Source organism: Podarcis pityusensis (genome assembly GCF_964106645.2).
Source record: "Podarcis pityusensis genome assembly, chromosome: 6".
NCBI lineage: Eukaryota > Metazoa > Chordata > Lepidosauria > Squamata > Lacertidae > Podarcis > Podarcis pityusensis.
In genome coordinates, this window is record NC_138030.1 from 31,875,321 (window position 1) to 31,902,883 (window position 27,563).

Genomic DNA, 27,563 nt, shown 5'->3' on the forward strand with positions numbered 1-27,563 from the left:
AAGTCGCCAGAATGACTTCCGGGTTGCAGCTAGCACTTCCTGTTGGGGGGATATTAGTTTAAAACTAGAACTGTTGGCTCTGTGTTGTGCTACTTTCTCCTGGTGTCCTTGTTTCTAGGTTCAAGTCTAACTAAGGCTGAGGAACCTATAAGATGGACATAATTGACAAGAGTAAAATTTCAATTTTTAAGTGTCTCATTCTGGTATAAAAGATTCATAATAAAGTATACTCAATTAAACTCAGCTAATTAGTTCTTTAACAAATAATGTGTTCAGATTTAACCCAGTGCCTTGAGTTCCCATCATTCAGAGGCTTTAGTAGTCACTGAACTTACCTAGTCTTTATTTCAAGCATCAAAGGTGAAAATAAATAAATAAAGTCCAAAGCAGTGGCCCATGACCAGTGGGGAAATGATTATAGCACAATCATTACTTCATCTTTTCATTCTGAACAGTGAGCAATGATTTGCAAAATTCATCTTAATTGTACTATTAACTCCAGTTCACACCAAAAATTATCTGTTGAATGAATCAACTTCTATTTATTCATTCCTCACTGCCCTCCACATTACAACTGGTGAGATTTAAACAGCCTTAGCCTGCCATGTTAGTTTCATATAACTGAAATAAGAGGATGAAATGTAACCAATAAAATCTTATTTTATGGTTTAGTGTTGTTTTTATTTTGAATTATATTTGAGAGGCACCATAAGCTTTTTGGTGCTCAGGACCTCTTATGGTCTTGATCTGGCTCTGGTCCTGATCCTGCAGGTGGTAAACATAGCTGTATATTTTTGTATCCATAACAAATGAATAGTGCGGCAAGAGGAAAGAAAATGGCATTTATTACCAAATATGTGTGCATAGGTTTGTCGCCTACAAAACTGAACAATAAACACCTCTCATGGGAGAGCTTCCTTTAACAGAAACTCCTCATTTTGTAAATGATCAACATTGATATAAAGATTTTAACAAAAATGTTGGCAAATAGGGTACATGTAGTTGATATTGTCTATAATAAGAAATGATCAGGCAGGGTTTATAAAAAAAACAACTAGGCAAACATCATACAATATTAGACCAGTAATAGATTTAATAGAATTAAAAATAGACACCAATTTGTTATCTTATCATTAGATGCTGAAAAAACTTTTGATAAAATTCATAAACATTTTATGTGTTGTTGTTGTTGTTTAGTCGTGTCCGACTCTTCATGACCCCATGGACCAGAGCACGCCAGGCACTTCTGTCTTCCACTGCCTCGCGCGGTTTGGTCAAACTCATGTTGGTAGCTTCGAGAACACTATCCAACCATCTCATCCTCTGTCGTCCCCTTCTCCTTGTGTCCTCCATCTTTCCCAACATCGGGGTCTTTTCCAGGGAGTCTTCTCTTCTCATGAGGTGGCCAAAGTATTGGAGCCTCAGCTTCACGATCTGTCCTTCCAGTGAGCACTCAGGGCTGATTTCCTTAAGAATGGAGAGGTTTGTTCTTCTTGCAGTCCATGGGACTCTCAAAAGTCTCCTCCAGCACCATAATTCAAAAGCATCAATTCTTCGGCGATCAGCCTTCTTTATGGTCCAGCTCTCACTTCCATACATAACTACTGGGAAAACCATAGCTTTTACTATACGGACCTTTGTTGGCAAGGTGATGTCTCTACTTTTTAAGATGCTGTCTAGGTTTGTCACTGCTTTTCTCCCAAGAAGCAGGCGTCTTTTAATTTCGTGGCTGCTGTCACCATCTGCAGTGATCATGGAGCCCAAGAAAGTAAAATCTCTCACTGCCTCCATTTCTGAGGTTGTTGATATTTCTTCCGGCAATCTTAATTGTGGTTCGAGGACCTGACCCCCGCGATGTGAAATGAATACACAAGGACACGTGATATAAGGTTAATGGGCATGGAAAGGCCACATCTTTATTGATTACAGCAGTGAAAAGGTATTGGCTTAGGCATTGGATCTCTAAAACACATGGGTTTATTCACCAGTAGGTGGAGCCTGTTGATGCTAATCCAACTATAGGCTCCCCCTGATGTCACCGAGGGTCGTGCCATGGCCTCCCGCCAAGCAGGCATCGGACAGAACACACGACCGCCAGATTCCTTTAACGTAATACCCAAAAATTGAAGGTGCAGGCGATGGCCACACCTAGCCCTTCGACACACCACAACACATTATTCCAATGCCTAACCTACCCACCAATAACACAAAAGTTGTGACGATTGCTACGAGGTAGGCGAAAAAACCAAAAAGCCTAATGCCAAATGGAAAAACTCCTACCAGGCCCCCTGGACAACCAGGGCGACCAACCTAAGGTCCATAGCAAGGCCAATGACCTAAGCCCTAACTCTAAGGGAGTGGAGGGTGGGTGACTCGCGACGAGACGACGGCGAAGAATGAGGCCAGGGAGAGGCTGGCACCGCAGCATAAGGCTGCTGAACACACCCCCTCCGAGGCACCTGGTTGGATGCCTGCAGAGGGGGCGTGGGCGCCAGCCAGGTGAGGTGGAGGCAGGGGGCAACCGCCCCCTGCTAGGGGCGGTGCTCGGGCTCCCGCCCACAACAACTCCCCTCTCTTCCAGGGAGGAGAGTCTTTGTGGTTCGAGGACCCGACCCCCGCGATGTGAAATGAATACACAAGGACACGTGATATAAGGTTAATGGGCATGGAAAGGCCACAACTTTATTGATTACAGCAGTGAAAAGGTATTGGCTTAGGCATTGGATCTCTAAAACACGTGGGTTTATTCACCAGTAGGTGGAGCCTGTTGATGCTAATCCAACTATAGGCTCCCCCCTGATGTCACCAAGGGTCGTGCCATGGCCTCCCTGCCTCACTGCCTCCATTTCTGAGGTTGTTGATATTTCTTCCGGCAATCTTAATTCCGGCTAGGGATTCATCCAGCCCAGCCTTTCACATGATGAATTCTGCATACAAGTTAAATAAGCAGGGAGACAATATACAGCCTTGTCGTACTCCTTTCCCAATTTTGAACCAATCAGGTTTCCCTTGGATCATGATACCATACGATATACCTACATCAAGTTAAAGCAAATGGCATTATGTCCAAAACCTTTCCCCTATATAGAGGAACTATATGAGGATGCTTCCTATCCCCCTTTTTGTTTAATATCTGCTTAGAACATTTGGCCTGTGGTATTAGACAATTTAGTGAGATTTGCAGAGCAGTTCACAACTCAGTTGAATATAATTTTGTTTTACTTGTGGAAGATATAGGTACTTTTGTTTATTACAAAATCTCACACTAGTATACTAAGGCTGAGGCAAACAATATACTTTTGGTCAAATTTACTGGCTACTCTATTAACTGGCTTAAATCAGAATTGATGCCAATAGGTGAAAAGGTGCTCACTTACTCTTTTAAGAAAACAAAATTCCATATTTGTTCAAAATCCATTAAATATATAGGTATTTTAATACCAAATGACATAACGCAGTTATGTAATATTAATAAAATAATCAAAAAGTTTTATTTAGATATTAATAGATGGGAGGAACTAACCCTTACCCTTTGGGGAAGGGTGAATGTTCTCAAAATGAATATTATTCCCAGATTAAACTATATTCTGAAAGGAATTCCAGTTCATATTCTGAGAAAATAGTTCTAAAAAATAAACTCCTTATTAAGGAAATGCCTATGGGCTTCTTCAACTCCCAAGTTTATTGTTATTAAAAATGCAAGTACAAATTAAACAAGGAGGATTTGGCATTACAAAATTGAAATTATATCACCAAGCTTACTTATTGTCAAATACTAGTTACTGGAAACAGTAACAGCAATCTGCTGCAGGTGAATTAAGGAAAATGCTGCTTTGAAAAATACGTTTTATGCAATGTCCGATGCTTATAAATTTTTGGAGGAATGTATTAAGATAAATATTACTTTGGGTGTAAATTAAAAACTGTCAGATGTAAGTTCTAAACCAACTATATATGGTTTGGCAGTGGGTTGACATAAATGGACTTTTTGCGTCCTTGCTTCTGCTAGAAAACTGATATTGATACATTAGAAAGATAATACCATGGCTCCCTTGGAACGATGGATATTCCTACACTTGCAACATACAGATTGCTTGTAGACGTAGATTGTGTATGGATAAATATAAGGATATTTGGAATCCATTTACAGAAAAGCATAATGATGTTATACTAATTAGAATAATTGTAATACTTCTATACATATACATACATATACATACACACACACACACACACACACACACACACACATTTACAGATTGTATTATACCAGTTTCAAGTAATTTTCTTTTTGTTTGTTTAATTTTGTTTTGTGTTCACTTTTCCTCACCTTTTAATTCTCTTTCTCTACTGAAAAGTTTCAATAAAATCTAAATATAAAAAATAGAGAATACTGTATTGAAGAACCCACAGAATGGGTTAATTCTCTAGTCATAGTCCTGAAAAAAGATAAGCATCTATGGCTGTGTCTGGGTCCTAAAAAAGCTGAATAAATATGTTAAAAGAGAACATTTTCCGATACCCACTAGTTATTTGGTCAAATGTTTAAAGGGCGGCAAATGTAGCATCCAATGGTAAAATTAACAAGGGAGCTTCACGGTTTCACCTTAGTCCTGGAAACACCCCTCCCACGACGTTGCTCAGTCCTTCTGCTGCAGCAGCTTCTTATAAGGCTTCTGTGTTATTCTTGGATTAATTAAATTAATCTTCTTCTGTTGATAGTCTTGAAATGTGGCTTTTTTATATTATTATTATTATTATTATTATTATTATTATTATTATTGGGTATTTGTTGTTGTTTAGTCATGTCCGACTCTTCATGACCTCATGGACCAGAGCACACCAGGCACTCCTGTCTTCCACAGCCTCCCGCAGTTTGGTCAAACTCAAGTCGCCCCTTCTCCTTGTGCCCTCCATCTTTCCCAACATCAGGGTCTTTTCCACGGCGTCTTCTCTTCTTATGAGGTGGCCAAAGTATTGGAGCCTCAGCTTCAGGATCTGTCCTTCCAGTGAGCACTCAGGGCTGATTTCCTTCAGAATGGAGAGGTCTGATCTTCTTGCAGTCCATGGGACTCTCAAGAGTCTCCTCCAGCACCATAATTCAAAAGCATCAATTCTTCGGTGATCAGCCTTCTTTATGGTCCAGCTCTCACTTCCATACATCACTACTGGGAAAACCATAGCTTTAACTACCGTATATTATTATGAAATTGTTACTGTTATTATGGTTACTGTTGTTTTGTTTTTATCAAATTGATTTTGTGGTGTTTGAAATGTATTCCTATTTTCTTTGTTAAGCCGTTTTGAGCACGATTTTTGTGGAAAAGCAGCATACAAATAAAATGAATGAATGAATGATCAGAACTAGCAGCAAAAGAAAATATTACAAGACTAACATTATTATTGTCAGTTTGTATTTCTTAGTACAGAAAGTATTGAACTAATGTGTAGAGATCTTTCCTAGTCTAATTAATTCAAGAGGGCTCTGGAAGCTTCTCTGTTTGAAAGAAACAAGGAGAAGGTCCATGTTTGGGATATTCCTTCAAGCTTCCTTAAACTGGTTCTGTTATCTCTTCTGTCAAGGTCATGCTGACTGTAATATTGAGGCCAGAAGGAGCTTGGGTTTCATTTTTTCTTTCTATCTCTCTTTTCCTCTGGTGTGGTGTTCTGTATATAGTATGCTTAGTGTTAAGGTTTAGACTTATTATAAGTTATTGTAAGTTTAAGTCTGCTGCAACTGGATTTCTTATAGACAGTGCCAATCCTGAATGTATTGGATCTGTGACCATTATGCTCATGTTGCCTGCAATAGCAGTGAAGCTCTGCTGGATGGAATACAATTGCCTCTGGTCTATTTTTGGGGGAATCCTGCAACATGTTTAAGTTTTTACTCTGCTATCTATACGTCAGAGTTCTGCTCTGGATCAGTATCAAGTGGAATTTCATGACAATTATTTCATAAACTTTATACACTGCTCGATTGTAAAAAAACAGAAAACATCAATGGATGTTATGGGGTTTTGAGGATACACAGGAAGGCTGTTGAATGCTGGGCACTGAAGCAATGATTTGTGGAATGAAAATCAATCATGAACACCCTTTGTCCACCTCAAAAGTGAAGTAAGCAGAGTCCTCCACCTCACGTGTGAGAATTTGTTTTTGGTTTTTTTAAAAAATGCATACACTTTTGTCATTCATTGAAGGAGAATTATTGGTTGAGAGGGTGTGGGAGGATATAAGTATTTTTGACACAGAACCTTTGCACTCAAACATGCCAGGGTTTGGTTTATGATCCTGGCTAATTTGGAAGCAACAAACCTGGATGTTGGATTGACATGTCATGGGAAGCCGAATTAATGAAAGCTTCTCATTCAGAGCAAAGCAGAAGGAAAGAGGCTCTTTGCCCTAGCACACGGTTTGTTCACAGCAAACCAGATAAACTAGGTGTCTTAGCTTATTGCGACATGGAAATGCAGCTGTCAGGGGTTCAGGAGCAGAGGCAAGGGCAAGGGAGGAAACAGAGAGCGAGGGAGAGGAGGCAGAAGAAAAGATGAGTGATGACGACGACCCGAGATCTCCGAGTCTTTCCAGTGAATCAGAAGATTCACAGAAAGGAGCACCAGTGGCCAGGGCAAGGGGGGAGCCTAGGGGGACACCCCAGGAAGATAGAGCCAGAGGGGACTCAGAGGGGAGCAGTTGGAAATCAGGACCAGCGTCACCGCCAGAGAGCAGGGAAGAGGAAGGGCGCCAGGGATCAAGCGCTGGCAGCTCACAACAGGGGGGAGGGCACGAGTCAGGAGTGGCCACACCTCCATCGGGGAGCGAAGAAACGGTCAGACGGAAGGTGGAAGGTTGGGCGCGCGTGCCAAGTTCAAATGCACAGGAAGGTGGCGCAGTAGGCAGCCCGGAAAGGGAGCCAGGTCCTAAAGCCCGCCGAAAGGAGGGAGAAGAGTCAGGGGGGTCAGCGTCAGCGTCAGAGGAATCCCGGAAGGAAGAGACCCCGGGGGGCAGAGGGACCCAGAGAAGAACAGTCAGGCGGAAAAGGTGGAGCAAGGCTAGGATATTAAGTTGGTGTACAAGGGGCGGAGACTCAGATGGGGCTTCGCCGATCTAACCATGAGACGTAGAGTTGCACGCAGCAGCTTGAGAATGGAAACTGTAACTCAATAAAGACTTTTATTTAATGATCGCTGGCTAGCGTGATCCTCTGTGAGCTAGGATCTGGAAGCAGCTCTGACAGCAGCCATTTTAGGTGCTTTCGTGTTGCAATGAAGGAAGTTAAGAACACCTCTCCGACTAAAATCAACAGCTCTTAAAAGTACTGCATGGCTATATTTCATCCTCTGTTCTTTCACTGAAACATATCTTTATTAGGCTTTCAAACTGACATCAGAATAAAGGCACTGCTATGGTATGAATAGGTAAGTGGAATACCAACATCCCTCCCTCCTTCCCCTGCTCTCTAGAGTAGGAACTGAACCACATTTTCAGCTAAATACAAAAATGCTCATGTGAATGTGGGGGGTGCCATGTTAGTGGAAAAGGTTATGAAACAGTAGCATATATCTATAAAATAATCTCAATCCTGTTTGCCGTAAGGTAAAGGTAAAGGTACCCCTGCCCATACGGGCCAGTCTTGACAGACTCTAGGGTTGTGTGCTCATCTCACTCTAGAGGCCGGGAGCCAGCGCTGTCCGCAGACACTTCCGGGTCACGTGGCCAGCGTGACAAGCTGCATCTGGGGAGCCAGCGCAGCACACGAAACGCCGTTTACCTTCCGCTGGTAAGCGGTCCCTATTTATCTACTTGCACCCGGGGGTGCTTTTGAACTGCTAGGCTGGCAGGCACTAGGACCGAATGACGGGAGCGCACCCCGCCGCAGGGATTCAAACCACCGACCATGCGATCAGCAAGTCCTAGGTGCTGAGGTTTTACCCACAGCGCCACCCGCGTCCCTCCTTTTTTTAAAAAAAAAAAAAATCTTTATTGCTTTTAAAACTTACAAGAAAAGAAAAAAGAAGAAAATAGGCGAGAGAGAAAGACAAAATAGAGCAGAGAAGAAAAAAAGAGAGAGAAAAGAAAAAACAATACAATAAACAATACAAAACACAACCTTAACACACTAAACTAAACAAAGCAAAACAACAACAATTTAAAAACATATACCATACCATTTCATTACTCTATCTTTCATTCCCTTATTTCATCGACCTCCTCTCACCTCCCTTTTTGTATTCCACTTCTATTACTTGTTTCAGCAATTCCTTTCCATCTTTCTCTATTTTTATCATTATGAATATCTTAACATATTTTGTACCTTATTTTCCATTAATACTGAAATACTTATTTATACCTAACTCCTTATAACATTTCTGCTAAAGCCATAAAGTTTCATTCCAACAATTTTCTAACACTCATTAAATTTACAATATTTCTATATATAAACTTTAAACTTTCCCAATCTTCTACCACCACCTCTTCTCCCTGGTCTCGGATTCTGCCAGTCATTTCCGTCCATTCCATATAGTTCATCAACCTGGAGATCTTCTGTCCGAGGCTCTTAAATCTTTTCCAAGTCCCTTCTGCAGTTTTCCTTCATATTCTTTGATGCTGAAGCGCAGGTCTTGGGGGGGGGGCGACCCAACCATGCCCCCATTCCCTCTTGACAGACCAACCAACTCTCCACAGCTAAAACCAGTGTCCATACAATATCTCAAATATTGTTTCAAGGCTCCTCCAGATCCAAAGACCCCCACAACTCCAATCACCTCCTGACCCAGATTCAGGACCCAAAGGTCAGTAAATCTCTGCATGAAAGAGTCTATCCAACCTTCCTTCTTCAATCCAAGCAGGATTCCAATCTTCAAATTCTGACTTTTTCTATATTCATTCATAAAAGGCCTCCACTTATAGTCCTCAGTTTGCCTCTGTAAGACTGGGGCTTCCACTTGTATTATTTTAGGTTCAACAACACCAACATTCTCCTTCGTCTTCTCCCCAGTTTGTCCTGTCAAGGTAGGTTCCTGTGTCAAATCCTGAACAATTTCTGTATTAATGGTCACTTTTTGTTCCAAATTAATCACTTTTTCTCCCAAGTTCTCAAGTTTGGTATTCATAGCGTCCGTCTTCTTGTGGAGCTGTTCCAACGAATAGCTTATCTTACATAATACAGTCACTAAGGCTCCTTCTGTCAACATTCTTAAAGTCCAAGGTCAATCTCTATTTCACACAGTTCTTATCTTGCAACTGGAAAAACCCCAGCTCCACTCTTGTAAGTTTCAAAAGCTCCCTCTAGAGGGAAACAGTCTCCACTTGTATCAATCCTTTCAAACACAATTTAAACTATAAAGTTAGTTTCAGTTTTCAGTTACTTTTCCTACTTTTTAAACACAGATGAGGACAATGGAAACAATATATTTCTCTTATTTAGCTAGCTGTCAAAAAACGTCACTCTTTCTGGCAGCCCGTTTCCAGGTTCGGAGCAGTGGTAATTTGGTTTTTCACTCTCTCCTGCAGGCTCACTAGGTCCAAAATTTTCCCCCTCTTCTCCTGCTTCCAAGGGGGGTTTAATAGTTTTAACCGATGGAGATTTAATCCTTTACAAAAATAAACTTTCCAAGGCTTTAACTTGCAACTTCTTTGCTTCAATCTGTTTACAAAAAAGGAAGGCGGACTTCCTGTTTAGAACCTTCCCGTTTCGATGCCAAATTAATGAATTTAAGGATCTAATTTTCCGTTCTACTCACGGGTAGTTGTTTAAAATCCAATTGTCCACAGGAAAAAGTCAGCGCTCTCCGGCAACAGCGATGCGGCTTCACTCCGTGAAAGAAGCAGTCAATTCGAAGCACCGCGCCGCTCACCCCACTTCGCTCCAGATCCCCAAATCAGGGTTTCCCCGCGAGTAGGGGAGGCACAAAGGGTGCCAGCCGAATCCCAAGTTCACAGGCTTCTCCCGCCTGTGATTTCAATGGGTCTCCGCCTTCGCCGTGGCGGTCAGACCCTAATTTCTGCGGAGCAAATTCCTCCCGATCGGAGGAACTCCGCCATTGCCTGGAGGCACCACCCGTGTCCCTCCTGTTTGCCGCACATGACTTTAATTCTTGGTGAGTTTTTCCATTAATGCCATTGTCCATACTTTTTGTCTCTACATGGGTAGTTGCAAGTGTTCCAGATGGATTGGTGATGAAATGAAGTATTTGGTGGATGTAGAACCAACACATCCTTCCCTCTCCCAATTCAGTCGACAACTGGTCACCTATTAAAGGGAGGTTATTGTCACAGACAACTCTAGAGAACCCCGCATCTCCCCTTATGCTTGAAGGGCTGACCCCTCTCTTTGCTATAAAATAGTGGGTGGAACACAAAAGGGAACAGTGGCAAGATTGGGGGGCACTAACTTGGAGGTCCAAGAACACTAGGCCCAAATGTGTGCAGTGGTGAACAGACTGGTGATTGAGTGCAAGAGGCTTATGGTAGATCAGAAAGGGTACGGATGAATATCAGCTGAGGTCTGCTTCATAGTGTTGCTTTTCAGCTTCTTCAAGCTGTGCATAATTCATCCCTCATGATCTAGTTTTCTGCTTCGTTTTTAAACATCTCCTTAATATGCAGAATCTTTCTCCCAAGCACCACAGATGAATTGCTGTTGCTTGTGTTTTTTTTAGGTTTCCTTCCTTCTTGCTGCAATTAATTAGCAACTGTTTCTTGATTAGCCAGTCACTTTAATGATTACTTGTAGTTTTTAAAAGGTGATTTATGTTTTAGTGTTGTACAAAAGCATTTCTATAACTACTGATATGGTGGTTATAGAAACACTTTTGTAAAATAAATATATTGTTGTCCGAATTGTAAATCCACTGGAAAATGATTCCATTGGTTTCATATTTTGTGGCCAGCTTTCGTCTTCAGCTGTTAACACAGCCTACATCTTTTCTCGAAGCAAACATTTGACTGACCACTGATCAGAATGGAATCCTGTCAAAGGAGTATATCTATGTAAACTAATCAGAACTCAAACACTGAACCTTTTTCCTAGAAATTATTTATTAGCCATCTGCATAGCAAGTTATTCTATGAATTATTTCAAAATTAGCTGTTTGGGGGGGGGGTTCTGAAGGAGAAAATTCAGGAACAGACAATTTATATTATTTGCATAATATAAATAGCACAAATTAACCACCTCATCACTTCTTTTTTATTTTGAGAAGTCTCTAGGAGTTTCTGTTGCCTGCTTAATAAGTGCTTGGAAGTGTGTCCCAATGAATAAAGTGGGACTTACTCCTGAGTAAGCCTAAATAGTATTGGGCTGTCAGTCAATCAGTTTGTCCTTGTTCATTGCTTCTGGCAAGTTTTTTCTTTGGTGTGGTCTCTTCAGAACGTTCACGCTTTAGCTGCGTTTCCATTGGATCATCCACATCATCTAGAAAGGAGGTGAATACCATATTACTGCAAAACTGCTCAGAATATGTACACTAACGAAAACTCGAAGGCTGAGTTTCACTGGTGAAGAGATGGAATACTCTTTTTATGTCTCAACGGAAATGTCCCCTTGGTCAAATCCAATAGCGCCTGACTAAATTAAGGGAGCACTTGAAATGTAATAGCAAATAAAATACTTAGGCTGGGTTCCAAAAGCTACTTCAGGCACACTCAAGGACTTGAGTTTGCCAGGAGGGATTTTTTATTTCTCCCTCACTGTCCTGCCCCCCTTCTTCTTCTCTCTCCCCTCTCCACCACCAGTAGCATCTAGTTTTGAAAGTTCCCTCCATTTCAAAAGTGGTTTAACATATTGTGAGAAAGTCTCACTGGGCACGTAGAACCAGCTGTGAAAATTTTAGAATCCTGGCTTTAATATCTTTAAAGATATATAAACAATATTAACTATGCCTCCTGGAGGAATTAGTTCTTTGTACTTTCCAAAACATGTTATATATATTTTTAAAAGCACACACCAAAATACTAAACGATGACAAGTTTAGGAAGTAAAAGACATGTAATGACTTATTTTTCCCAAGAAAATTTCCTAAGAATGGTTTTTTCCCCTTAGAATCTTGTGAAAAGAAATCCATTATACATTTTCATATTTTTTTAGCAAAGCCTTTCCTGAATCTCCTTACAGCCTCTGCCATTTGACATTCCTTTCCTTAGCACCACTCCTCATTATCAATATCCGTATATAATGCGGATTATAAACTATAAACTGTTATAAAAACAAAAGGCTAAGGGTGACATCTAACACTGAGCAAATGGATTTCTGCTCACACAATAGGATTTTCCTTGCCCCTGCTGCCCCCCCCCCAGCCCTCTGGAGCAGATTTTTGGGGAGACAGCACATTCCACCAAAGGTGCCTGTTCTACTAGGGGACAGGCATAATTGGAATAGTCTTAATTTTTTCTGAGGCTCAGAAAATAGTCTTGAAAGTGCATAAACAATGCCTGGAGAAATCTCTGAAGGGACTGAGTAGCAGGCCTTTAATATCCTGCAGAAGTTCACTTCCCACGAAGAGCAGCAAAACCATGCACAATTTTCACATATGTTTTAAAGGCAGAATGGAACCTTTCTTAATAAAGAATCTGAATTACCTAGATGCAGATTATAAAGAGAGATCTACAACATTGTTACTTTTAATTGTAGAGACGATACCAGGCTTTTATAGTGGTACCTTGGGTTAAGAACTTAATTCATTCTGGAGGTCCGTTCTTAACCTGAAACTGTTCTTAATCTGAGGTACCACTTTAGCTAATGGGGCCTCCCGCTGCCACCACCGCACAATTTCTGTTCTCATCCTGAAGCAAAGTTCTTAACCCGAGGTACTATTTCTGGGTTAGCAAAGTCTATAACCTGAAGCGTCTGTAACCCGAGGTACCACTGTACTATGGTTAGATATCAGAATCAAGAGAAACCCACAATCCCTGTCAAGTTGGAAGAGCTCAGTACGAGCCTGTGGACGCACCTCTTGTGAGCTGAGCCGTTTTATACTGTTCCTCTCTAACCTGTTTCATCAGCTGTAGATTGTGATCACTGACTTCTTTGTGGTTTACAATAGGAAAGGGATAATCTTTACCTAATGGAAAACATAGGAAACAATGACAGAAAGGAAACAGAATTACTAACAGTAACTCTTCGAATTAATTGTATCAGATCTTGGTAGAACCTTTTCAAATTCCTGACTGAATACAGAAGTGGGATTCCATCTCCAGCTGCAGGCAAACACACTGGCTTAATAGTTAGACCAAATAAACATAATGGGCAGATAAAGGCAGTCATGGGAGGGAGGGAAGAAGGGCCCTTCCTTGCTAAGTCCCTGAATGAAGAGAAAGGACAGGATTTGACACCAGGGAAGCAGAAACTTCAGAGCAGCTAAGGTGAGCTGGGTGCAGTGGTAATGGTACTTGGGAAACAGAAAGCTGCACTCTCATTGCAGCCCAGGGAATAGAGGAACATGTCAATTCCAAAGCTGGGAATCTGATCATCTGCCCCAGCAATGGGGTCATTGGAAGTGAGGCAGTGCAACACAGTATGGTGATGGGGATATCTTCTGGGAGCCTGCCCTGACTGGAGGGGGCAGACAGGAGGATAGGAAGCTTAGGTAGTGAGAGGGAGGGGGAAATATGGTAAAATCAGGGAAAGCAGGGCCCTAATCTGCTGGGTACATAGTGAAAATTTATTTTGTTTTGAGCATTACCTATAATGCAGCCTGCCTCTATCTGTGTCTCTTCTGGTGCTACCCAAGGTTCATAAATGTACTGGGAGGGGAAATTCTTCAGCACTGGGAGGTATTTTCTGAAAAATATAATTAGCACACACCTTGTGTTGTTAACTGTTTCTATTATTATAATTATATTATAAATTATTATAATAATTTAACTCTGGGCAGCTCCCAATCGAGTGTTAAAAACAATACAGCATTAAATATTAAAAACTTCCCTAAACATGGCTGCCTTCAGATGTCTTTTAAAAATAGGATAGCTGCTAATTTCCTTGACATCTGATGGGAGGGCGTTCCACAGGGCGGGTGACACTACCGAGAAGGCCCTCTGTCTGGTTCCCTGTAACCTCACTTCTTGCAATGAGGGAACCACCAGAAGGCCCTCGGCGCTTGATCTCAGTGTCTGGGCTGAACGATGGGGGTGGAAATGCTCCTTCAGGTATACAGGACTGAGGCCATTTAGGGTTTTAAAGGTCAGCACCAACACTTTGAATTGTGCTTGGAAACGTGCTGGGAGCAAATGCAGATCTCTCAGGACTTCTGTTATGTGGTCCCAGCAGCCACACCCAATCACCAGTCTAGCTGCCGCATTCTGGATTAGTTGTAGTTTCCGGGACACCTTCAAAGTTAGCCCCACATAGAGCGCATTGCAGTAGTCCAAGCGGGAGATAACTAGAGCATGCACCACTCTGGTGATACAGTCCGCAAGCAGATAGGGTCGCAGCCTGCGTACTAGATGGAGCTGGTAGACAGCTGCCCTGGACACTGAATTAACCTGCGCCTCCATGGACAGCTGTGAGTCCAAAATGACTCCCAGGCTGCGCACCTGGTCCTTCAGGGGCACAGTTACCCCATTCAGGACCAGGGATTCCCCCACACCCACCCGCCCCGTCCCCCCAAAACCGTACTTCTGTCTTGTCAGGATTCAACCTCAATCTGTTAGCCGCCATCCATCCTCCAACCGCCTCTGGGCACTCACACAGGATACTCACCGCCTTCACTGCTTCTGATTTAAAAGAGAGGTAGAGCTGGGTGTCATCTGCATACTGATGAACATCCAGCCCAAACCCCCTGATGATCTCTCCCAGCGGCTTCATATAGATATTAAAAAGCATGGGGGAGAGGACGGAACCCTGAGGCACCCCACAATTAAGAGCCCAGGGGTCTGAACACTCATCCCCCAACACCACTTTCTGGACACGACCCAGGAGAAATGAGCAGAACCACATTATTATTATTATTATTATTATTATTATTATTTATGCTGCCCTCCATCTGAAGATCACAGATTAGTTTACAGTAAAAAACACAAAAATACATAACAACATAACAAATATAACACTATTCCCTCAGTTTAAAAGATTATAGATTGTTTAATTAGCCAAAGGCCCAGGAGAAGAGGAACTTTTCAGATTCAGGACAGACAAATGGAAGTAATGCAAATTTAACACAATGCCTATTTAATTTACAGAATTTGCAAGTTGCCTGCTTGGGCCACCTTGTAAAATACCATTGGGAGAATGCAGATTCACAGAGAGAACTTGCTCAGTCCAACCCTTCATTTATGAGGTGCAGATCAGGTGAGTTTGGCCTCTTAATACGTACTCTCCAAATTCTTCCACTATTCCTGCTTGCCTTCTTGTGGACATCTTGAAAGGCATCCGATTGGCTACTGTGGGATGTGGACAAGATGAACCACTGTTCTTATCCAACAGCACTGCTCTTACGTTTTATAGCATGATAGACCCTTACGTATCAACCATGCGTACTCACCGGATGTATTGCCCTTCGGGATCTGTGCGCTTGCCAAAGCGAACAGGACAGAAAATGCGCGAGTACTGGTGGAAGAAAGCGCTGGCTGACAGCCACATCCAGTTTCCTGCATTCACGCTATAATCTGCATCCAGAAGCAATTCTTCAAACACCTGTCATTGAGGAGAGTCATACCATTAAAATAAGACAGCGCAAAGTTGGGCTGAACTGAACCCACATGAAATTGCTAGCTCTCCTCAAATTGCAGGGGGGGGGGGGGATTTTGCAAACCTGGGTGGTAGTGTGACTGGGCAAGATGTTTCAGGGGAATCCTAGGAAGTGAGGAGTTACTGAGTGGATTTCCTTTCCATCCCCCCCATTGTCTTTTTGATTTGTTTCAAAGCTGCCAGCAGCAAGAGCTACGGCTTCCCAGCATGCCTCAGGAATTATGTCTATGCTGGCAGTGGAATCATGGGATCTAACGTCCCTGTGAACCCCCCCCGCCCCCCCCAAACACACAACAACCATGGACATAGAAGACTAGATATAAGGAACAAGTTTAAGTTAGAACCTTTCCCTGTGACATCAATGTGAGGAATTATTATTAACCATTCAATAATGTAAGCCATCACTCATATTCTGAAGTGGTATAGATTTACCACCTTAGAACTATATGTAATTTTTACATTGATTTACTTAACAGTGCAATCCTATATGTGTCTACTCAGAAGTATATTCTGCTGAGTTACTCACAAGAGAGTGAGCATAGGATTACAGCCTTAACCCTTTTTCATTCCAAAGGATACTTGCTGTTCACTCCGATCAAAATTACGTTTGCAATAAACTCCACCTCCCAGTTTGCTAAGGGGAATGCTAACATTAAACACTGAGGTTGCTTTCAGATTCCCTAGAAAGTCTGCATTTTACAGGACTCTGCCAATCAGGGCAGAAGACAAAATAAGTACTGCAAACCTGCATTCCTTCTTCCCAACTGATCCAGAGGTCTCCACGTGTCAGGAAACAGGCGACTGCATGGCGAGCAAGATGGTGGATCCAGCCTTCCTGATGGAGCTGAGTCATAATGGCATCAATCCAGGGAAATCCTGTCTGTGCCTAAGAAATAGAACAATTTCCATTTTCTTGATCTGCTCAGATGTGCTGCACTCCCACCTTGTAACTCTCACAATAGTTGACATTCTCTCTTCTTACAGAGACTAAGGACCGAATGGATGTGATGACAAATGCCCCATTATTGATTTATTTCCCGTATTTGTAGTCTGCCCTTCCCCCAAAAGTCCCAGGGCGGAAAAACATAGCAGAGGTAAAACATCTTAAACTATAACATTTATATAATTCCAGCATCAGCAAAATACTGTAGACAATGGCCTCAGAGTACTAAAGCAGTCAAAGGAATCAACATACCGTTTTCCATTTGTGGAGTTTCTCTGCATCTTGGTACCAATCTATCTGAAGACAGATGGGATTCCCAACCATTTTTGTAAAGTTGGGTGTTGCTGATGCTACCGTATAAAAGAATTCCCTCCACAGTAGCTGTCCTTGAAGAGATACTGGTGGCAGGGAATGGTTCTTTGACTGTAATATTGATAATGGAACATGGAAAAAAAATCCCAGATGGGAAGCATGATTTAGCTCAACAATTTGTACCATTTAATGTGGTTTCAGCACTGAAAGCAGCAAGCCAGAACCTTTCACAAGCTATTTTGTTTTTCCAATGTTTTATATATGCTATTGTTTTATGTTTTTATTGTATTGTAAATCACACTGAGATGCCTCATGGAAGAGACTCGGAGATGAAATTAAATAATAGTATTTCCAAGCCTATTAGGGGATCCTAATACCTTGCTGTGCTTAAAATGGAATCCTAATACTTTACAAAGCAAACTAAGTATTTTAAAACCTTATCAATTGGGCAAATATGACAAATGACACATTGTGCTTAAAAAAAAAATCAGTATACACAATTGTACATACAGTATATTACGTCACCTTAATCCAGATAATCCAATCAAGGCATTTCTTGGTAAGACCACTGATCTAGATGGAGATTTACAAAAGGTTTCAGATGGATTTCACTGCACTCACTTACAAATTCAGGCATGGAACTGGGAGATACTCTTGGACTCTGTTAACTAGGGAGGTGCAGGTGACATCAGTTCCTAGGAGTGCCTTTTACCAGTAAAGACTGGTTCACCAACTGCAACCCTAGCTGCAGAAAGCAGACCTAGCCTCAATTACATATACATGACTCAAGCTTCACCATGGATGCAACTTCCTGGACCAAAGATTGCAGCAGCTATACTCCTCTCCCAATTCTCCTACTGCTGGGCTGCCCATGGCTAAGCCTTGGTTTGACTTAGTTTTACATCTGAACACATGGTTACTCTTGCTCAGTCAAATCACAAGCTGTAACCAAGGTTTGTTCTTGATTTACTCCTCATGGTTTGTCTTGGGAAAAGAAACCATGAGCTTGGGTTTGGAAATCGCACCAAACCATGACCTAGCCCTGGTTAGCACAGCTGGACTGGAGGAACGATGCAGTTGCCATGATATTCACTCCAGGAACTCTTACATTTCATCATTTGTGCTAACCCATGGTTTTAATTAGTGTTATATGTGGACTGGACCAGTGGTTACATCCAGCCACATCCAGGTACTGTGATGCTCTCTATGTAGGGCTGCATGTAAAGACAATCTGGAAATTTCAGCAGATGCAAAATTCAGCCTCCAGCATGCTTATGTGCAGTTTGAGCATGTCACACAACAGTTTTGCATCAGTTGCACTGGTGAACCATTTGTTTCTCAGCTTAATTTGAAGTGCTAGGACTGACCATTAAAGCTCTGAACAGTTTGCAACCAGGTTATCTGAAGAACTCCTACTATGCCTATACGAAACTGCTCAGGTCCTAAGATTGGCCTCCTCTCAGACCTGTCACTAAAGTTGAATGGGTTGCCGGGTACTAGGGTCATGGACCTTTTCAGTGGTGGCCCCACATCTGTGGAATTCCCTCCCCTGAAAATTCCACTTGGCCCAGTCTCTTGTAGACAGTCATTAAGCAATCCTTAAAGACTTTTCTTGATATTATTGATGGCCTGGCCCCTATATACCCTTTTTAAAAAAAACTTTGCTGGTGATTTTATCGTGTTTGTGCAAATGTTTTGGTTTTAATATTTCATATGTGGGCCTGCACTAAAAGATGGGGTAGAAATAAAAATATTTTTTTATTTATACCTTGCCCTTCCCTGTTCAGAAAACCGGGCTCAGGACAGCTAACAACAAATTTAAAACACTTAATTGTGATACAACAAAAAACAGCATAAAATACAGTATAAAAGCGTGAATAACAATAAACTCAAAATTCAAAAATCAATTTAGGGGAAAATCCATCCAATATGTTAAAGAAATAAATCATGCCTAGCTGCTGTAGGAAAAATAACATGTTTTTTCTGGGAATGGAAATTTGTCACATTTCCTTGCTTAACATGTAGCTAAGCTGCATACTGCAAACTTACCTGAGCATAAATTTTTGACAGCCTGTGAAAAAACATTCGAACTGATAAACAGCCCAAGCTGAAATAGGGACTCAAGCCTGTAGTACTTGGAAGCAGAGAATTTGGGATTGTTCTTGGCTTAGCAAACTTTGCTACCCAACCCTAAAAAGAGAAACACAAAGCAGAAGAAGCACAGCTACTATGGAATGACAGCTGTGCTACAATGAGGCAGTGGGTTCCATAAGCAAACCTTATTCCTCTTTATTTTACCTTTGTATGAAACCCTTTATGTAAGCCACCTTTGATAAAATTCAATGGAAAGGGCTAGAAATACTTTAAAAACAAGTAAATCTATAGCATGCCTATGCTCCAAGCTAAGAACACAGCCTCCACACTAGTAGTAGTGAAAGTGGTGCCATCCACATGCTGTGGACTACAACTCCCATCATCCTTGACCAATGATCACACTAGGTGGAGCTGATGGGATTTGTTGTCCTCAACACCTGGAAGGCACTTAGTTGGCTATCCTTGCTCCACACTATAGTTATGTGCTGACAAACCTGAGCCAAAACAAGTTCAATACCTTGCTACACAAATACAGTTGTCACAAAGCACAAAGCGCAACAGGCTGAATGATAATAACTGAAAATTTTACTGGTTATTTCCTACCGTAAAGGTCTAGCCCAGTATGTGCAACATATACAGTTCATATGTACGGTGTATAACCTATGAGGCTAATTCCAATATTAATACATTTCTTCTTTTCTTTCTGCTTCTTCTTTTAAGTTCCTGTATAACACAATCCTTAGGTGAGAATAGAAAAGTCCCCAAGGTATTGAGAACAACAAAGCTGATGTAGACTGCTGGCACAAGTTGGCTGCTGCAGGCTGCTAACCTGGGCAGAGACTGGCAAGCTGGTACAAACTGCTAACTCGGGCAAAACAAGGTTTCCGGATATCTTCCCTGTTTCACCACAAAGGGCTTCCTCAGCTGATATTAGATTGTCAATGTGTATAACAGGTACATAAGTAATTGTACATAAATGATTCTCAGTACTTGTGCCAGCAGTCTACATCAGCTGTGTTGTTCTCGATACCTTAGGGACCTTTCTATTTTCACCTAAGGATTGTGTTATACAGGAACTTACAAGAAGCAGAAGCAAGAAAAGATAAGAAAAGAAGAAGTGTCGTGCTCGCTTCGGCAGCACATATACTAGAAAAGAAGAAATGTATTAATATTGGAATTAGCCTCATAGGTTATACACCGTACATACGAACCAAATATGTTGCACATTCCTATTTATGATAGGAAATAACCAGTAAAATTTTCAGAGTTATTATCATTCAATCTGTTGCGCTTTGTGTACTGTGACAAACCTGAGCCAGCATAATATAGTGGTCAGAGTGGTAGTCGTTAGAGACCTCAAGAGCACTGTTGCACCCATGGGTGCCGCACTGGTGACCCATGATATGCAGAATAAAGATAAATATTGGAAGGCAATTTTTAAAAAGGAAACAAAAACCTGTGGGACTTTCTAGATGACTTCAGATATGAATTCTTTAGGAGATGGTAAGTGGCTTGCATTTAGATTGTTCTTGCAAAGGTGATCAGAAAGACTGCTGATAATCTTCTCACAAACAACATGAGATACACCTTGAATTAAGACTGACCTGGTTTTTCAGGTGCTCTTCAAGTCGTTGGAGCCCATTAGTTTCCCCTCCTCTCCAAGATGACTTGTACTCTTTGGAAAAACCAAGGTCCTCAGGGAGAGGCACCCTGTAACGCTCAGCCAGACCCACTTCAGGGAGAGGACTGAGTTTTCTAAGAAGGAAATAAAGAGACTTATTTTGAAAACCAAATGTTATACCATAATGAGGCAAACACAATCAGCTTGTTTTATCACAGAACAGGTTAATGCAGCCGAAAGTGTTGCTTGTTATCACCACTGGAAACCACCCATGTCCTAAAGCCAACAGAAAAGGAAAAAAACATGATAGACTGGAATAGCTGCCTCCCTTGCCTTCCTATATTTGCACAATCAGACCCAACATATCATGCTATGTTTCTAGGAAACATTGCAGTGGTCATGCAAATTAGTGTCTTGAGATGGGCTAACAGGATTTCCACACCCACAACCCTAGTGGGGAGGTGAGAAGGATTTTTAAAAATTATTATTGTGCTGTAAATAATTAAAGTACAGTTCCCATGGATCAATTGGAAAGCCTTGGTAATTAAAATAAGTTGTAAGATGACCATCAATTCATAGCCTCAGTTCATACTTTTTGTACATCTCTGTATTCATGAGATCGATAGCTGGTATTGTGCTAAGTAACGCTTACAAAAAAATATATATTTCAAAACATGCCAGTATACTGAGACTGTCTGGCTGTTTGAGATCTCAACATATCAGTCATAATCAAATCCATTGTATGGATAGATTTCAAATTCAAGTACCGGTATTTCACCGCAAGGCAGATTTTTCAAATTCTGATACGTTCATAAACCCTGTTGGGAGTCCCAACACTGGTTTTCAAATGTGATCATAACAAGTAGGCAGTTTACTAAAGCACTACCACAATATCCCAGAAGATATTTATGTAACAAAACCAAAAGTAATTCGACTCTCAGTTTGGACATTATGAAAACAAGGATCACATTAATCTCTTGATAAGTCACATGGATCAAATTTTTTTGCTTTGCAAAAAATACTTATTGCAAAATTATTTTAGATTGTCTTTTGTAAACCACTTTAGCTTGAATAGGTGGTATATAAATGTTCTTAAATAAATAAAATCATTTTACAGTGAGCCAGCTATTGGTAGAGGAAAAAAATTATGTTCTAGTGTTACAATTATTCCTTACTGTGAATTCTCAGCCGTAATGTCTTGCACAGGCATCTCGGGATCTCCAAGCACTGTTAGTATTTGAAGAAACCTTTTGTACGTCAATGGTGGTGTTCCTCCGTTTAGTTCCACAATCCTGTATAACACAAGATGATTACACTATAAATAGAAACTGCCTGCAAAAGAGTGGAACTTGGGTCACAGTAGAGGAACTAAATTTTCTGGAAAACTTTGTTCAGTGATGTTTATTCCCTAATGTGTTTAGCGCTGCAGCCTAAACTCTTCATTTTAATGTCTGCGCTCATAATAGTAGCCAGTTTTGCAGCAGAAAGGAGTGAAGATCTGCATCAGCAACAGGAAGATATCTATGCTTGCAGAATGCAAGTTAGGTTTGCACATTTGTTATACTGTAAAACCACTAATTGGGACGCAGGTGGCGCTGTGGGTTAAACCACAGAGCCTAGGATTTGCCGATCAGAAGGTCGGTGGTTCGAATCCCCGCAACGGGGTGAGCTCCTGTTGCTTGGTCCCTGCTCCTGCCAACCTAGCAGTTCGAAAGCATGTCAAAGTGCAAGTAGATAAATAGGTACCGCTCCGGCAGGAAGGTAAACGGTGTTTCCGTGCGCTGCTCTGGTTCGCCAGAAGCAGCTTAGTCATGCTGGCCACATGACCCGGAAGCTGTACGCCGGCTTCCTCGGCCAATAAAGCGAGATGAGCGCCGCAACCCCAGAGTCGGTCACGACTGCACCTAATGGTCAGGGGTCCCTTTACCTTACCTAAAACCACTAATGGCCCCCCAGGAGATAAGCTTTCTTCCCCTTGGTCAGCTCCGTACCGTCTGACGTCATACAAAGTGTGCCCCACCAAAGAAAATACTTCAAATCCCATTTCTTTCCCCATAACTTGGATAGTCTTCTCCATTTCCTTGTAATATGGTTCAATCTCGTCATCGAAGGTCACTTGGGTAATATTCCACTTTTGAACATGTTCCCGCAATACAGCCTCATACTCCCCTTGAATAATCCATAAGCAAGAGTTCAATTTCTTTAAGTTTGTCTGGAGATCTTCCAGAGTCTGCAGGAGAAAATGCCAACGTTTAGTTCCCATCCTAGTTGCAGATGTCAAAAAATTTCTATCCAATAGGTAAACTGGATATACGATTTCGGAAGACTTCAGTGCAGCTAGCAAAGTGGGGTTGTCATGTAGCCGGAGACCCTTCCGAAAAAGATGAATAGTCCGATGAGGCATGTTGGATATTTATGTCACACGTGAAGGAAGAAATGTGGGGAGAATTCAGATCTACAATAATGGGGGAAGAAAAGAAGTCAGGGTTTGGTATATATTGCAGTGGTGTACAGAAATAATCTGGTAAGACTGCTAGTTTAAAGAATAAAAAAAAATTAAGTTTTATTATTAACTCTTGGAAAACAAATCCATCCTAAGCACAAGCTCACATATGCCCACTATGGAGACACGATGTTAAACAAAACAGGCCCCAACACTGTGTCAAAATAGAAAGAAAGCCTGAAATTGTTATTTAGGGGAACTGAATTTAATTCTAAATTATATTATGGAAATTTTGAAGATCTCAAGGGGCCAAAAAAAGTGGTTACATCACACGCTATATTAGAAGGTTTTGATGAATTGGAAGAGTCACAAAAAGATTCCACTGAACATATGGATTGATAATATGGACAAATTAGCTACATACGAAAGAACTGCTTGTCGACACAAAATAAGAATGGATAAATACGAAGAAATTTGGAACGAATATCTAAGTGACAAGGCGGATAACAATGGGAAATAGAGGGGGGGGAGAGTGGTGATAAACAAGGAGTAGGCATAGGGATATTACTGTATCTAAATTTGTGTTGTTATTGTTATTATGGTTTTTGTTGTACGTGTCTTTCTAGCTTGGTGTTTGTACTGATTAATATTTTTTAAAAAGAAAGAAAGCCTGACTGAAGGAGGAGGAAAGTAGTAAAGCCTAAAAGGAAGTGATCTACATGCCAGCAAATAGTTACGAAAGAAGGAACCAACAGAAGGAAGATCAGGTTCCCTCACCCCTGTTCAGGTAACTAACTTGGATGTCCCCATGTCCTAGTGTTATGAGGGAGTAAATCTTCTATTCACTTTATCAATATTTGCATATTGCAGTAAACAGCAGAGGAGGTAAAGAGCAGGATGACAGATTTGGGTTATTAGCACAATGGCATCTAGGTCACAGGAAGCCAAGCAGACTCCTCAGAATGAGAGGAATACCTACTTAGGTGCAGCTGGAAATTTGGAAAAGCAGCTTTCAAAAATAATTTTCAAAAAGATGGTATCTGATGGACTGACTGCACCCTGACAGAAAACATTCACAACAGATACACTCTATTTGTTGCTTACTGTACCATACTTTTAGACTCTCCAGGCTCAGTCCAATCCCAAGCATGTAGGTGGTAGAAATCAATGTGACTGCAGATATATTGGTTTCGAAGTCTGCACTGGCATAAATTTATGGTGAATTCGGAATGCAGCTTTCCGGCACAGAATCCAAAATCTAGTTGTTCCTGGTCATTATTGTATCCTTGGCCATAGCTCAACGAACACATGCATTGGCATGCATTATATGTTAAAATAAAAAGCTGTAATCGGGATTAGCAACACGTATCCAGCAGGATAAATTTCTGCCCTCAGAGCAGAGCGACCAGGTGCAAAAAAAAAAGAGAGACCAGAGCTCTTGCACCTCCAATAGTTAGAAGCGGGAATTTCAGCAGGTATACCGACTATGGTGCTGGTGCAGCTTGCATCTTCTACACACCTGAACAAGGTGCAGATGCCCACTCCTTTTTATCCCCTGTCTCCCTAACTAGTGGCGACTTTCTTCCTCTTGCAAATTCTCGCTTCAGAGGAAGGAGTTTCTTCAGGACTACATCGAGGGAGGAAAAAGGGGTTGCATTCGCTCTCCCTGACTGAGCTCGGGGATTATCAAATCCGCCGTCGATGCAGTTTGCAGGAAGGGGGACGGGAATCAACCCTGCACGTTTGCATGCAGAGACCCCTTCAGCGTCTAGACGCGGAGTTTGGGCTTCGGGGGCAGAGGGGAGAGCCCCCACCGCGACGGGGAAAGGGGGAACCCTCCCAGGGCCTTGCCAGGAGCGCCAGGGGGAAGGAGAGGCTCGGTAGCAAGGCGGAGGAAAGGGGCGTCCCGTTCCCATCCCACTCTCGAGAGGCGGGCAGGGGGCTGCTGGGGGGGGACGCGGGGTTACCTGTCTCTCTCTGCAGCGGCGCAAGGGGCCTTCCGGGCAGGCTCAGCACCAGACCTTCCTCTTTCCGGTAGCGGCTCCTCCAAAGCGGTGGCGTAGGAGCTCAGGGAAGGCGTGGCGGTGGCTCGGCAGTCGCTTTTGCCTTGAGATGCGCGGGGTTGTGTTTGCAAGAAGACCGGGAGCCGACTCGGGTCTGGTCTGGGTCTGTTTAGGGAAGCTTTTAATGTTTGATGTATTACTGTATTTTAATATTTGGTTGGAAGCCGCCCAGAGTGGCTGGGGAAACTCAGCCAGATGGGCGGGGTATAAATAAATTATTATTATTATTATTATTATTATTATGATGATTATGATTATGATTATGATTATTATGATTATGATTATGCTGCAGCCCTAAGCAGGCAGCAGCAGCAGCAGCAGTAGTGATGTGGGAAGGAAGCCCCGCTGCAAAACGGGAAACCGACTGTCGGCGTAATAAATCCCCGAGGGCTGAGCCTGGTGTCAGTCACACTGCTCTCAGTCAGACCTTGCTTCTTCGGAGGAAGCGTGTCCAGACTTGGGTTGCTTGTGTGACTGGGTGCAGACCAGCCTGGGAAGTGTTGACACCTTTTTGTCTCCTATGCTGCTAACAGGCAGAAGTTCATCAGGGGCAGTTGCCCGCAGTGTGGAGAGGCTGCGAGGTTGCGTTACTTTCTGCACGTTTATACAGCTTTGTGAAGGCACTTCAGACCTATCAGAACGCAAAGGTGGAGGCATCCCATACACATCTATTTACGTAATATATTTCTAGCTTGCCATGCTGTCAGATATTGCAACAGTAAAATGATCAGGTCAAATGCCATCGTTAAAACCAAGGTCCTTTACAGAAAACAGGTGGCTTCATACTTTTGATAGTCAAAACTGACTATCCAACACCCATATGCCAGGGCCAGGGGAACTGTGATCTTTTAGTCTCTAGATGCTGTTGGATTACAATTCCTATTGGCCATACTGGCTGGGGCTGATGTTGGGAGTGCAAGAACATCTGGTTCCCTAGCCCTGCCCTAGGTGAACAGGATTATTTATTGGACCAAGATCAGTGAATGTAGAGGGCTATAAAATATCAAATCTTATGCCAGCCTAAGAATATACTTTAACTACTACCCATGCTAAGTAAGCAAATACCTTGATAACAAAGTATGGAGATGTGTGTGGGGTGGAAATATATTTCACAATATTAATGTGGAAATATGCATATTTCTTACAGCCCGCTAGTACCATTTCATATTAAAAAATCACATCTGTATATCTTTTATGTACATGGTAATCATTAACATGCTGAATTATAATGCTTCCCAAATCTCTCTCAAGATTCAGAACTCATATTCTTTTGTCATCCAAATCAAATAAGTGCCCTGGAAGGGAAGGCAATGACAGTGTGCCTCTGTCTCTTTTGATACACTGTAAGTGGAATCAGGAGGGTCAGGACTAAATCCTCCCAAAATGTTGCAAATGTCTTAGGCCTGTTCTCCCAGTTCACTTGGAATCATTTTCACAGGCACAATCTTGAAACAACAAACTCTGAAGCAATTCCATTGCAAAAAAACCCTGGACTGGTTAATTGGCTTGAGAACTGAACCCCAAATGCACCTTGTAGTGTTTACCTTTTTCTGTTGAGGTCTTTTGACTCCTGCTGGGAATCCCAGGAACATATCCTGTCACACAGTTCAAAGCCTTTCACAGGAATTTGACTGGCTTTTATGTGACAACAGGAAGCTTCTGTATGTGCTTGCCTCACACACCATACAATAACTAGGTCACTATGGGCAGAATGTAGGTCACTCTAAATCCCTTCTCCTTCCTGCTGGCAAAAGCTGCAGCTGACTAATGCACACTTAAAAGAGTACAGGCCTCTGATAGGCATCTGGTTTAAGGAGCTATTCAGATTCTATAGGCAAAATAAAATGAAACCTAGTGTTGTAGCCATTGCTATTCCTACTCAAAGTAGGCCCACTAAGTAGAACAATTGGATACATCCCTTAATTGCATGCTAAATACTTGGTTAAAATTATTCAAAGTTCATATGAAAAGGGTTTAGGCCAGTTGTGCATTAGGTCTTGCAGCAGAGGCAGTGAAGTCATTGTTTTTAATTATTTTTGAATGTAACTGTTTTTACTGATAATTTTATTGTTTTATTCTTTCTGAGCTTTTCACAGCCAAGTGATATATAATATTCTATGAAATAAATACGTGCAGCATGTAGTTGAAAGCTGCTTTATAATGTTCTTAAGTAGAGTTTTAACTTGCATAACCAAGACTGACATCATATAGCTCCTTACCTGAAAGTAAGACTCACTGAACTCAATCAGAGTTCCTTCTGAATAAACATGTGTAGGATTATGCCATTAGATTACAATCAGTGTTTACTTACTTATTTTAGTGCCATTGAATATTACCAAATTACATAGAAGCATGCTGTAATATAAATTGCCCAATAATGAAATTCTCCTTTAAAACAT

The 27,563-nt window shown here is 41.8% G+C and overlaps 1 protein-coding gene across 6 annotated transcripts; it reads right to left on the reverse strand.

Moving 5' to 3' along the window:
* Positions 1 to 11,025: 11,025 nt before the first annotated feature.
* On the reverse strand, positions 11,026 to 26,840 carry LOC308479904 (cryptochrome-1-like). Of its 6 annotated transcripts, none has more exons than XM_081010909.1 (11): positions 26,709 to 26,840; positions 22,650 to 23,113; positions 21,834 to 21,950; positions 20,642 to 20,792; positions 18,993 to 19,133; positions 16,884 to 17,054; positions 16,434 to 16,574; positions 15,483 to 15,634; positions 13,686 to 13,783; positions 12,954 to 13,064; positions 11,026 to 11,419 (listed from the first exon to the last, which is right to left on the reverse strand). In XM_081010909.1, the coding sequence occupies exons 2-11, from the start codon at positions 23,060 to 23,062 to the stop codon at positions 11,313 to 11,315; spliced, it is 1,602 nt and encodes a 533-aa protein (XP_080867035.1). In that variant the 5' UTR covers positions 23,063 to 23,113; positions 26,709 to 26,840; the 3' UTR covers positions 11,026 to 11,312. The 6 variants fall into 6 exon arrangements, 5 of the variants coding, with proteins under 5 accessions (XP_080867035.1, XP_080867033.1, XP_080867034.1 ...); XM_081010907.1 differs by lacking the exon at positions 26,709 to 26,840 and adding an exon at positions 25,069 to 25,177; XM_081010908.1 differs by lacking the exon at positions 26,709 to 26,840 and adding an exon at positions 24,621 to 25,037.
* Between the last annotated feature and the right edge of the window lie 723 nt (positions 26,841 to 27,563).